Source organism: Sapajus apella, unplaced genomic scaffold (genome assembly GCF_009761245.1).
Source record: "Sapajus apella isolate SASKATOON/1434 unplaced genomic scaffold, GSC_monkey_1.0 scaffold49, whole genome shotgun sequence".
Lineage (NCBI taxonomy): Eukaryota > Metazoa > Chordata > Mammalia > Primates > Cebidae > Sapajus > Sapajus apella.
Window position 1 is genome coordinate 7,455,003 of NW_022436989.1, and position 13,882 is coordinate 7,468,884.

At 39.0% G+C, this 13,882-nt stretch overlaps 1 protein-coding gene and 1 long non-coding RNA gene across 14 annotated transcripts in view; both read left to right on the plus strand.

The window, feature by feature from the left end:
• The window catches only part of RGS7 (regulator of G protein signaling 7), a 533,759-nt gene that overhangs the window by 489,176 nt on the left and 30,701 nt on the right, over window positions 1–13,882 (plus strand). For all 13 annotated transcript variants that reach the window (XM_032242236.1, XM_032242238.1, XM_032242241.1 and 10 more), the window contains 4 exons: window positions 1,525–1,623; window positions 3,191–3,252; window positions 4,241–4,351; window positions 8,850–8,975. In XM_032242236.1, the coding sequence (XP_032098127.1) occupies window positions 1,525–1,623; window positions 3,191–3,252; window positions 4,241–4,351; window positions 8,850–8,975 (398 nt within the window). The remainder of the gene's footprint in view (window positions 1–1,524; window positions 1,624–3,190; window positions 3,253–4,240; window positions 4,352–8,849; window positions 8,976–13,882) is intronic.
• Window positions 13,178–13,742, plus strand: LOC116526009. The gene is made up of 2 exons (XR_004257918.1): window positions 13,178–13,660; window positions 13,704–13,742. It is a non-coding gene; the product is annotated as an uncharacterized LOC116526009 (long non-coding RNA).

The following is a 13,882-nucleotide window of genomic DNA, read 5'->3' on the forward strand; positions in this document are numbered from 1 at the left end:
ATAACCAGCATATAGTAAGTGTTCAATAAATGTTGAATGAATGAGTGAGTGAATAAATGGATGAAATAAAAGAGCTGGTTTAAGCTCTGTCCTGTTCAGAGTAAATTCAAAGCATGTGAGCAACTCCTTGTGTTGAAATGGATGGCCATTTACTGCCTCCTGTTTTGCATTATTAAATAAATAAATAAGAAAGAAGTGGATGTCCTCAGTGATGGGAATTGGGTTCCAAGGGTCTGGGGCTAGGGCAAGAGAAGGGCATCAAAGAGACCTACCCAAGATCGTCTGGGAATAGACAATCCCAATGATTAAACCCAAGTGAAAATCTGTTAAAGAAAGGATAAGAACACCAAACAAAAAAGGAAACGAAAAAAAAGGACAGAGCAGGTGAGACACAAGGGCAAGGCCGATTCCAAAAGGTGCAGACACAGGGCGGAGAGGCACTGTTAAGTGGACATAAGGGCCTAGTGAAGACAGATCAGGAAGAAAATACATGGAATTTAGTGATACTGGCAAGCTTGGTGACCGGCCTGAACATGGGCATCATTAGGCATCTGGATCTAACCTCATTTAATTTCAAACTGTCTTTGCAAACCTCATCTGGTAACCAATTTTGTGGAGTTCATGCAGTTTTCTTATGCCCTCATCTTTCTTGCTCATGTCCAAAAAAAAGTGCTCAATAACACACATTAAATTCTTTATTTTAAAGGAAGAATACTTTGATATTCAAGAAAAAATATTTTGGCCTCTTCCTTGAGTTGACATGTGAGATGTCTCACTCTGAGTTACAAATAGTTTTTTATCCCTTTAGACACCAGATCTTTATTTATACTTACTAAGCAATGGGCCTTTCTCAAAAAAAAGTCTTCCTAAGTAGTAAGTCTGACCTTTTGACAAGTTCATAAAAAAGTACAAGGGAATTCCAAAGATGCCTGAAGCCTCTGGGGTCACTGGTGTTTACAAAGGCACCCAATGGCAAGGTCAGTATTGTGAAGGAAATAACCCACTGTTGATATGGAGAGTAGGAATACCCTGATGTCTTCTATTGCACCTTCAGAAATCAAATCAGCAATAGAATTCTTGACTTGTCATTCTCAGTACTCTCATTTAATTCCTGTGTAAAAAAAAAATCAAGTTATTTTTCAATCCCCTCTTGGGTTATCACATTTCTATTCTATTTTATATCTACCTCTATATTTTCTTAATGCTTATGAAATGTTAGTTAATGTTGGCATTCTCCAACTTAGTATTCCCAGCCTGCTCTCAAATTTTATCACACTCCCCCGTTCTCTATGTATAATCAATTATTCTGTCAAAGTTAGTAATCTATATATTTTTTCAGAGCTGTGCTTGTATTTTATATGCATATGATATTTATCATAGCAATGCCTTTTGATTTTTGATAAGCTTAATCAACTAATTTTTGAGTGACCTCACTGAATTTATGATACAGAGTTGCTTTTTAGAAAATATGTGACTATAAATGGTATTTTGTCCTAAAATGTTTATTTTTTTATTTTAATATAGTCTGTCTATGGTTTACAAAATGATATTAGAAGCCACAGCCCTACCCACACACCCACACCAGAGACTAAACCTCCAACAGAAGATGAGTTACAGCAACAGGTGAGTCAGCCGATGAGGTGGCCCGTTAAAGGTTTACAGAGTAATGGCTGTGAAGACCAGACGGTCACTGTTAACAGTGGGTATTTTTAAGGTGATTTGTATGATTGACTGTTTCATATGGAAGATTTGCAATTAAAAAATAATAAAACTTTCTAATTTTAAGAATTATAATTACTTGAAAATGTATCAACACATGGTAATGGTTTTCAGAACCCCTCTCTCTTTATTTACCCAAATCCTTTTTCCTCTAGCCAACTGTAAAAATCACATATGCCGATTTGTAGATGACCCCATCATCAGTAGTTATTTTGTGCTCCAGAACTCTGTTGTAAAGTGTAAGAGGACAAGAGATTGGGAACATTGAGTGCCACATTTCCCATATCCAATGGTATGACATTTTCTTCACATGAGTCCTTGTTCTTGCTTTCTGCAGTGCTGATTTCTCTCTACCTCTTGAAGTTTTTTCTTATCAACACTGATGTACAGTCATGGAGTCATGGTATACACTACTTTTTTAAGCATTTGATCCATAGTGATGGCTCCAAGTAATATTTCAAAGCAAACTCCAGTGTCTCAAATCAAATAATAGTTTAAATCTCTTGATTAGTTCAGTCATGGGGCTTTATTCTCATTTTGACTCCTTTCCCCTAATATTTTATTATAATATGGTTTATCAAGAGTGTGATATATGCTTTTCTAGTATATTTATAATAATCGCAGGAAAAGTCATTCAGAGAGTTTTTCATTAAGGTTTTCTATGTGTGATTATTCCATGTGAGTATTTGTCATGAATTGCTGATAAAATTATTCTCAAAACACATACCATTGATGCTTTCTTGGTATTAGGAGATAGGATTTATTTTGAAATTATAGTAACAAATACATTTATTTTCTAAATTGGGAGGGAAGTATGATTCTGGATTTGGTAATAACTAATCCAGAACGAATGTTTAGATACACACCATGAACGACTGTTTAAAATCTCTACAATTTTATTTTTTATTTTTTTGAGACAGTCTTTCTCTACCACCCAGGCTGGAGTGCAGTGGTGTGATCTTGGCTTGCTGCAACCTCTGCTTCAATGGCCCAAGCGATCCTCCTGCCTCGGCCCCCAAAGTAGCTGGGACTACAGTAGCTGTACCACTATACCTGGCTAATTTTTCTATATATTTTTTTACAGATGGGGTCTCACTATGTTGACCAGGCTGGTCTCAAATTCCTGGTCTCAAGCGATTGACCCACCTCGACCTCCCAAAGTGCTGGGATTACAGGCGTGAGCCACTGTGCCCAGCAAAATCTCTACAATTTTAAAATAAAATCACATTTTGTTAAAGTAGGCAGAACGGTCAAACTCATTGCTGTTCTAAAGTGATATCAATTGTGTTCACATTCAGACATTTCATTTTGTTAACTAAGAGCCCTCTGCATTTATTTTTTTAAGCAGCTTTGAAATTGTACTGACCTAGAATATACTCTTGTTCAGAATTGCCCAGTCTTTCGTGATTTAGAGTGGAATATTGTGAAAATGTCACTACTTATGTATCTGCTTCTCTAACCCTCTTTTCAGATAAAATACTGGCAAATACAGTTAGATAGACATCGGTTAAAAATGTCAAAAGTCGCTGACAGGTGAGTATTTCAAGATGTCTATATAAATTTTTTAAATTTCATATGACAATTAAAAGTGTTTAAAAATGAAAGAGGACTGCTGGAACAGGAGTCGTGACAAATAATTGGAATCATGTAAGTAAATGTGATACTGTTTTCCTTTCTGCACATAGAAAACTTTCAAAGAACTCTTTTGGTGTAGTTTAAATGACAGGATGATTATAATTGTGTTAAATGTCCAGACATCTAATCCTTGTGCAACCAAGAATCAGATATAGAGGATGATTCTGCAGTCTAGCCTTTTCACTCCTGCTGGAAGACATGAAACTTTCCATTTATTCATTACATTTTGGCATCTTGGAGCCTCTCTGTAAACGTATTTTAACAGTAACAATTGACTCTGTTACTGCCTGACTTCAGAACATTTGAATGAAACTCAAATTTTAGATATTTTCCTTTTCGTCATTGACATCTATTCTTAATGGCATTCATATGCATCACTTTTGGGCATTGCCAAATCCTACCTTTCCAACTTCTTTCCCTTCTCCCTTTTTAAAATTTGTATATACATTTTAAAAATGTATCAGTTGTTCTTACTTTGCATAATTCCTGTAAATACTTTTGACAAAATTTCCCTTTTAAGCCCTTCTCTAAGTTGGCTAAAATCTGTTCTGCTGTGGGTGGACTGATAACCAAAGATGGGAGCTAACTGTTGGCGGTGCCCTCCACACACAGACCTCTTCCATAGTGCTTCGTGTTAACCAAGGGATGTTGATTTCTACAGCTTAGGCCTGGGGAGGGATGGTATCTTTAGCCACATTTGTCTGCCAGGAAGCACAATAAGTTGTTACATCCAAGTTATTGAAATGTGAAGATTGCCATTGGATTTCATTCTATAAGTGAGCAAAGATCCCTTGGGCCCACATTTTTATATTCTTTCCCTTGCTTTGGATTGGCCGCAACCCCAGTCAGAAAACTAAAGAACGTGGAAATGTCTTTTTCTCCCTAGTCTACTAAGTTACACGGAACAGTATTTGGAATACGACCCGTTTCTTTTGCCACCTGACCCTTCTAACCCATGGCTGTCTGATGATACCACTTTCTGGGAGCTTGAAGCGAGGTAGGTGGCATTTTATCTTTCTTGCAAATATGTTGCGTTATTTCAGAGTCTGAGTGAAATGGGAAAGGTTTCGTTGTTGGCTAATTGTGAATGTAATTTTGTTCTTGGTCTACATTGGCCCATATCTAACATTCTTCTTCAAGATAATGGCTCTTGAACCTTAGACATTTGCATTTGCATTAAGATTTGCATTGCTGGCCGGGCGCAGTGGCTCAAGCCTGTAATCCCAGCACATTGGGAGGCCGAGGCGGGTGGATCACGAGGTCAAGAGATCGAGACCATCCTGGTCAACATGGTGAAACCCCGTCTCTACTAAAAATACAAAAAATTAGCTGGGCATGGTGGTGTGTGCCTGTAATCCCAGCTACTCAGGAGGCTGAGGCAGGAGAATTGCCTGAACCCAGGAGGCGGAGGTTGCGGTGAGCCGAGATCACGCCATTGCACTCCAGCCTGGGTAACATGAGTGAAACTCCGTCTCAAAAAAAAAAAAAAAAAAGATTTGCATTGCTGGAAAGACCGTCCCAAAATTGAGGTACAAGAGTTTCAGGATGCATTAGTCAGAGTTAGGATTTTCAGTTCTTGAAATTTGGCTCATTGTTTTTATCTTCCTGAAAAATCCACATAGCCATAAAGGTTCATGTATTCAAGTAAAGTTAATGCTAAAGCCGTACATACTTCAGCCCAACACAAGTATGTGTTTATAAATTCAATTTCAAAACAAATGGGCTTACCAAAAACACTGTAAGAGAAACTGGCAAGACACTTCCTAAGAAAAGCGAAGTACCACTGAGGACTCCCTAGTTTTTTTCATGAGCTATATAGAGGAAGAATTACATCATCAGTCTTAACAGGGTCATGAAAATATCATGGCATATCCCTTTACAAAGAGAAGATTAGTACTCTCATACTTCTAGCAGTTCTCTAGATTGCATCTCTGGACTGTGTCTTCCTTTTGCATCCAGACATGAATCTTTAAACACTGCACATACTCGGAACTCTTCATCTGCAAGTTAAAGATTTTATAGATGAGAAAGCTGGAACCCCAAAACATTGTGAGTCAGCTAGGATTAGGTCACAGATTTAGTTGATACCAGAATCATAAGCTAGTATTGAGACTTTTGGTTATCAATGCATTTTCCCCAGTACAACATACCTTTCTGACACTGTGTGGTGTAGTGGTTATTGCTTAACATTCTGGCAGGCCGAGTTGGGTAGATCACCTGAGGCCAGGAGTTCAAGACTAGCCTGACCAATGTGATAAAATCCAATCTCTACTAAAAATATAAAAAATGGCCGGGTATGGTGGCAAGCTCCTGTAATTTCAGCTATTTGGGAGGGATGCTGAGGTAGGAGAATTGCTTGAACCCTAGAGGCTGAGGTTGCAGTGAATTGAGATCATGCTACTGCATTCCAGCCTGGGTGTCAAGAGTGAAACTCCTGTCTCAAAAGAGAGAGAGAGAGAGAGTACACACTGGGGTCAAAACATCTGGATCTTTGCCCCTTATTACTTGCCTGACATTGGCAAGTGATAGCTCTGTGCCTCACTTTCCTCATCTATAAAATAATGAGATTAATAATGCCTGTCTTATAAAGTGGCTAGCAAAAACTAAAAGAGAATTTATGTAAAGCACTTAGTAGATAACACTCAATAGATGTTAGACTTTATTGGCTGGGCGCAGTGGTTCACGCCTGTAATACAGCACTTTGGGAGGCCGAGGTGGGCAGATCACAAGGTCAGGAGTTTGAGACCAGTCTGGGCAACATAGTGAAACCATGTCTCTGCTAAAAATATAAAAAATTAGCCGGGTGTGGTGGTTTGCGCTTGTAACCCCAGCTATTCAGGAGGCTGAGGCAGGAGAATTATTACGTGAACCTAGAAGGCGAAGGTTGCAGTGAACCAAGATTGCACCATTGCCCTTCAGCCTAGGCAACAGTGTGAGACTCCATCTCAAAAAAAAAAAAAAAAAAAAAAAAAAAAAAAACACACACACACATAAACGAACCAAAGACAAAAACCACATGATTATCTCAATAGATGCAGAGAAGGCCTTTGACCAAATTCAATAGCCCTTTGTGCTAAAAACTCTCAATAAACTAAGTATTGACGGAACATATCTCAAACTAATAAAAGCTCTTTACAACAAACCCACAGACAATAGCACACTGAATGGGCAAAAACTGGAAGCACTCCCTTTGAAATCTGGCACTAGGCAAGGATGCCCTCTCTCACCACTCCTGTTCAATATAGTATTGGAAGTTCTAGCCAGAGCAATCAGGCAAGAAAAAGAAATAAAGGGTATTCACTTAGGAAAGGAGGAAGTCAAATTGTCTCTATTTGCAGATGACATGATTGTATATTTAGAAGACCCCATCGTCTCAGCCCAAAATCTCCTGAAACTCATAAGCAACTTCAGCAAAGTCTCAGGATACAAAATCAATGTGCAAAAATCACAAGCATTCCTATACACGAATAACAGACTTAAAGAGAGCCAAATCAGGAACAAAATGCCATTCACAATTGCTACAAAGAGAATAAAATACCTAGGAATACAACTAACAAAGGATATAGAGGACCTCTTCAAGGAGAACTACAAACCACTGCTCAAGGAAATGAGAGAGGACACAAACAGATGGAAAAACATTCCATGCTTATGGTTAGGAAGAATCAATATTGTGAAAATGGCCATACTGTCCAAAGTAATTTATAGATTCAATGCTATCCCCATCAAGCTACCTATGACCCTCTTCACAGAACTGGAAAAAACCACCTTAAACTTCATATGGAACCAAAAGAGAGCCTGCATAGTCAAGTCAATTCTAAGCAAAAAGAACAAAGCTAAAGGCATGACACTACCTGACTTCAAACTATACTACAAGGCTACAGTAATCAAAACAGCATGGTACTGGTACCAAAACAGACATATAGACCAATGGAACAGAACAGAGGCCTCAGAGGCAAAGCCACACATCTACAACCATCTGATCTTTGACAAACCTGACAAAAACAAGTAATGGGGAAAGGATTCCCTGTTTAATAAATGGTGTTGGGAAAACTGGCTAGCCATGTGCAGAAAGCAGAAACTGGACCCCTTCCTGACACGATGCACTAAAATTAACTCCGGATGGATTAAAGACTTAAACATAAGACTAAACACTGTAAAAACTCTAGAAGAAAACCTAGACATAACCATTCAGGACATAGGCATAGGCGAGGACTTCATGACTAAAATGCCAAAAGCATTGGCAACAAAAGCCAAAATAGACAAATGGGACCTAATTAAACTCCAGAGCTTCTGCACAGCAAAAGAAAAAATCATTAGAGTGAACCAGCAACCAACAGAATGGGAATAAATTTTTGCAATCTAACCATCTGACAAAGGACTTATATCCAGAATTTACAAAAAACTAGAACAGATTTACAAGAAAAAAACAAACCCATTCAAAAGTGGGTGAAGGATACGAACAGACACTTTTCAAAAGAAGACATATATGAGGCCAACAAACATATGAAAAAATGCTCACCATCACTGGTCATTAGAGAAATGCAAATCAAAACTACATTGAGATACCATCTCACACCAGTTAAAATGGCGATCATTAAAAAATCTGGAGACAACAGATGCTGGAAAGGATGTGGAGAAATAGGAACCCTTTTACACTGTTGGTGGTAGTGTAAATTAGTTCAATCACTGTGAAAGACAGTGTGGTAATTCCTCAAGGAGCTAGAAATAGAAATTCCATTTGACCCAGCAATCCTATTACTGGGTATATGTCCAAAGGATTATAAAGCGTTCTATTATAAAGACATATGCACACTTACGTTCACTGCAGCACTGTTTATAATAGCAAAGACTTGGAACCAACCCAAATGCCTATCGATGATAGACTGGACAGGGAAAATGTGGCATATATACACCATGGAATACTATGCAGCCATAAAAAAACACTGAGTTTGTGTCCTTTGTAGGGACATGGATGAACCTGGAAACCATCATTCTCAGCAAACTAACACAAGAACAGAAAATCAAACACCGCACGTTCTCACTCATAGGCGGGTGTTGAACAATTAGAACACATGGACACAGGGAGGGGAGCATCACACACTGAGGTCTGTTGGGGGGAACTAGGGGAGGGACAGTGGGGGGTTGGGAGTTGGGGAGGGATAACATGGGGAGAAATGCCAAATATAGGTGATGGGGATGGAGGCAGCAAACCACATTGCTATGTATGTACCTATACAACAATCCTGCATGTTCTTCACATGTACCCCAGAACCTAAAGTGCAATAAAATATATATATTTTTAAAGTTACACTTTATTATTAATGCTAACATACACCATGATTTCATTCAGAGCCATTAATCAGAGAGATATTTTTTGGAAGGTAAGTTAAAGATGGGAACTTCAAGGCATACATGACTTTGAAGGGGAATGTAATAACAAAAAAATGGGAATTCTAATGAAAGCAATGTATTTGCCTTTGTTTTATCTTCTATAGCAAAGAACCGAGCCAGCAGAGGGTAAAACGATGGGGTTTTGGCATGGACGAGGCATTGAAAGACCCAGTTGGGAGAGAACAGTTCCTTAAATTTCTAGAGTCAGAATTCAGCTCAGAAAATTTAAGGTAAGACACATTGCTTGGATCATATAAGCCAGGGAAATACTGTCTGTGATGTGTCTGACTATTTTCAAGGTAACAGCTCAATTCTTCTTCCACCAACATAATGATGTTATGAACCCATTGAAATTCTGTCACCTAATGAAGAGAAAAAAGATGACCAAGGCAAAGGCTGCCCAACATATCCATTTCTTTCTTTCTTTTTTTTTTTTTTTAATGAAAGACAGGAGTTGGGGGGAGTAGGGGGGAGAGAGAGAGAGACTGTTAAATTCTTCTGGAGTGCCGTGGTGTCATCCTAGCTCACTCACTGCAGTCTGGACACTCCTTGGCTCGAGATTCTTCCGCCTCAGCCTCCAGAGTACCTGGGACCACTGGCACGTGCCATTGTGGCCAGATCATTTTTTTTTTTTTTAAGAGACGGGGTTTCAGCATGTTGGTCAGGCTGCTCTCGAACTCCTGACCTCAGGTGATCCCCCTGCCTTAGCCTCCCAAAGTGCTGGGATTACAGGCGTGAGCCACCGCGCCCGGCATATCAATTTCTTGTAACTTATTTTTACACTGTCTCTGTGTCTCCAGAGGTTTTAACTATACAAATTTGGTGACTTTGAAATGGACTCTGTAAAGAAATACAATACAGAGAACCATCTTTGGCAAAGTGGAGACTGGCCAGTAACATTTATGAAGTTCCATTAAAATATCACCTCTTTGTCAGTGTTGCTTATCTCTGTATATCGCTTCTCAAGCAAGTTAGAGAAGAGACTGGGCAGCTATATCCAATAAGCTGAAACCAAACTATTGGGCTGTCTCATTCTCTTTGCACATCTGAATAATAGCCACAGTGCAATTGAAAGCAGCACAGCATTGAGCTGTTCGTGAGACAGGGACAGCCATTCTGCCCATCTGTTGTAAACATCATCCTTATATATTTTTAAAATTAGCTAACATAAGGAGGATCTGAAAATTGCATTTTAAATATAAGACATTAGAGTGGATTTTAATAGCTCTATTTAACATCATTGAAGTGAGTGACAACTTTCCACTATGTAAGACTGTTTTCCCATGAGCTCTTTCATTCATTATTCTTTTGAAGCCTGATACCCAATTTTTACTTTTCCATGACTTATGCAGTCCTGTAAACTTCATTTGCCGAAAGGTCTCAGCATTCATTTATTTTCATTGGAACTAAGTAGTGCCAGGCATTGTCACATTCTTTTCAGGGGATTTGACAGGTAGCAATCCCAAACCATTCAGAAAGATGTAGGATGCTGACACCTGTCGCATGGTTGGAGCAAGATGACCACAGACAGAACCTGGAGGGGTTTAACTCTCCGTGTGTGCCTAGCATGGATTGCTGGCATGCAGCTTCCATTCTCCTTCCAATTTATGGGAACCTTTCCTGCCTGGGCTTTTGCAAGATCTTGCTGCTAAAGTTGCTAAAGTTATTTACTGAGCCTACTAATAATGTTTTCTATATTGAGGTCACATTGTCAGGTGCAAGAATGCATTAACAGGCTAGGCATGGGGGCTCACGCCTATAATCCCAGCACTTTGGGAGCCAAGGCAGGTGGATCTCTTGAGGCCAGGAATTTGAGACCAGCCTGGCCAACATGGCAAACTCCATCTCTACAAGAAATGAAAACAAAATTTAACTGGGCATGGTGGCACATGCCTGTAGTCCCAGCTACTGGGGAGGCTGAGGAATGAGAATCACTTAAACCCAGGAAGTAGAGGTTGCAGTGAGCGGAGATTCCACCACTGCATTCCAGCCTGGGCAACAGAGCAAAACTGTGTCTCAATAAATAAATAAATGAATTAGTAAATAATGCAGTAAAAATAAAGCAGAGATAAAGAATACTTTAGGCATTTTAGTGGTTGGGGAGATGGATTTTCCTCTCATTCTCTAAGTTTTTGAAAATATGCTGACATCATTTGTATCATGATGAGTAAATAAACAAGTAATAAGCCTTACCAGCCTCACCTAGCCAAATAAAAGCATCTCTTTCTCTCATTAAAATTACAGTCAATTGGTAGATACAGACAAGAAAACAAATCACAGCACAAAATCATGGGTGTTTAGGTGGGAGAAGCACAGAGGATGCCTAATCCAGAGTTAGAGCTCCGCAGAGGGATACTAAGAGAAATCACTGCTAGGCTGAGAGCTGCACAATGGGGAGGAGATAAACAGGTAACACAGGGAGACAGAAGATGCTTTTAGAAAAAGAGAACAGCATGTGGATTCTAGGTTTCAAAGCATGAAATGAATTACTGCCAATTTCTAGTTCAAGCTTTAATCGTTTCTTATCTTAATCATTCAGTGCTGTACCATCTTATCTATATACACACATTATATATACACACACATAATATATGCATATATATATTTGAGCATCTACTGTATGCCTGTCATATGTTTCCTTAGGAAGTATAGGCAGGTAGATAAATGAAAGATGTAGATTAGATTAATTCTTGAATACCTGCAAGACATCAAAATATATTTTCTATTTACTACTTTTAAGTATGCAATGTTATATTTTGCATTCATTATTTCTGATCATCACACATGTAACCACCAAAAGAAACATGAAATGTAAATAGTGCCTCATTTTTTAGATGAGAAAAGTATGGCTGAGAAAGTATGGCTGAGGAGGTCAGATTGCAGGTAGGTGGCATTCTTGGTTTTCTACAAACCGGTACCAAGCTGCTGTCCCCTGCTCCCCAAATCTGAGCCCTACTCTGCTTCGTTTCACACACTGAAGAAGGCAAAACAATCCAGTGGCCAACAGGGTTGTGAATAGCACTTAAAATAACTCTCCGTGCAGTGGGAGTGTGTCACTCATGTGAGCATTTCTTTCAAATGTTAGGACAGGAGAAAAATAGGAAGCACTGCTTCTCCATAACTACTTATGCTTCAGATACGCCCTCTGCTCTTTGAAATTCTAAAATGTATTTCCCACATTCATTTTTTTCAGGCAAAACATATAGCATAGAGCAAGTGCTAAGAAAATGTAGTAATATAAATTTTTATCTTTTAGTGCCTAAAAATATGCCAGGTACTTTTCAGTGCCCTCTATATAATTTATATCATTAGTTTAAGTTAATGGAATTAATTTAATCAACTAATCCAATGGAAACTAATTAATCCAATGGAAACCCAGTGAAATAAGCACTATCATCCCATTTTAATGATGAGGAAATCAAGAATCAAAGACATTAAAAAATACTTTCTTAGGTTCCAGCTATGATGAAATAAAGGATATGGGATTTTTTTTTTTTAAGAGAGATGGGATCTTTCTTTGATACCCAGGCTGCAGTTCAGTGGCACTGTCATAGCTCACTGCAGCCTTGAACTCCTGGACTCAAGTGATCCTCCCACCTCAGCCTCCTGAGTAGCTAGGACCACAGGTGCATGCCGCTGTACCCAGCTCCTCCATTGTATTAAGCTATTACAATAATTACAGTAATGGTGATAGTAAGAAGGGTAGTGATGACAAGAGCTGTGAGCATGTCATCTGCAGATTTTCTGGGGGCAAACCTCAGCTGTGACACTAATAGTGAACAAACTTAAATAAGCAGTTTAATCTTCATATGCTCAGTCTCCTCTTAAATGAGGGAAATAATAGAACTTGCTTTATATAGTTACTGTGGGAATTAAATGAGTTAATAGAGGTGGATCACCTTGAGCAGTGCCTGCACCTGCGTGTCAGTGTAGGTGTGGTTATTAACCCACAGGCCCATTTCAGATGTCACAGGATTTATTATAGCTTTTTCTAGATCCCCCTTTTCCCGTCCAGCACTTGCCCCAGCAGAGAGGCTTTTTTCCCGCTTGGCATTCCCTGACAGTCTAGTTTGTTCTCTTCCTAGAGAGCCATTCATGTGCTTGCTAGTATTATGGTCATTTAAATGGTTTATCTTTTCTGGGGGTTGTTGGGGATGGAATCTCTCTCTATCACCAGGGTAGAGTGCAGTAGCACGATCTTGGCTCATTGCAACCTCTGCCTCCTGAGTTCTAGCAATTCTCCTGCCTCAGTCTCCTGAGTACCTGGGATTACAGGTGTGCACCATCATGCCCAGCTAATTTTTTCTTTCTTTCTTTTTTTTTTTTTTTTTTGTGTGTGTATTTTCAGTAGAGTCAGGGTTTCATCATGTTGGCCAGGATGATCTCGATCTCTTGACCTCTTGTCCACCTCAGGCTCTCAAAGTGCTGGGATTACAGGCGTTCACCACTGTGTCTGGCCTAAATGGTTTATCTTTACTTATTCTTTGGGAACAGAGACTTTGTTTTGATTTATGTGTTCAAAGTGTGCTGGAATGAACTTGACAGAGCATTTATTAATTTCAATACTCCTGCTCCCTTGGATTACGCATAGGATTCCTATTAGAGTGCACAGTGTCTAAATCTGTGTTTTAAGGGGTAATGGTCTTCAGCCTTCCTTTCTAAAAGTTATGGTGTTAGTTTCCTGTTTAAGGCATTGTCCAAGTTAGATTATCCTCTGTTACACATATCTATAAGAAAACAAAATCTGGAAATGAAAACTCAGAAATCACTAGACTGAGTGGTAGTTGATATGCTAATTTTAACTCATGTGCTTCGTTACTGACTTCTGATTATTTATTCATGCTCATGTTAAAGCTTAGTAGCTGCGAAGATACTGCTGATTACCTGTGCCTCTCTTAAGACTCTGGAGCCTTAAGTCTTAAGAGCCTTAAGCCTCTGGAGTCTCTAAGACTCTGGAGGTTTCCTGTCTCTGTGGCTGTCTTCCTTCACTATTGAGCGATAAGTGTTGATGGAAGATAACACAGCCCTAGCAGTTCCTTTTTCACATATGGTGTTTGTTTCTATTAACAAATTATGATGTACCCATTTATCTTTTAAACAGTATTTCTGGAGATCTAACCAGTAAGCTTTAACCTAG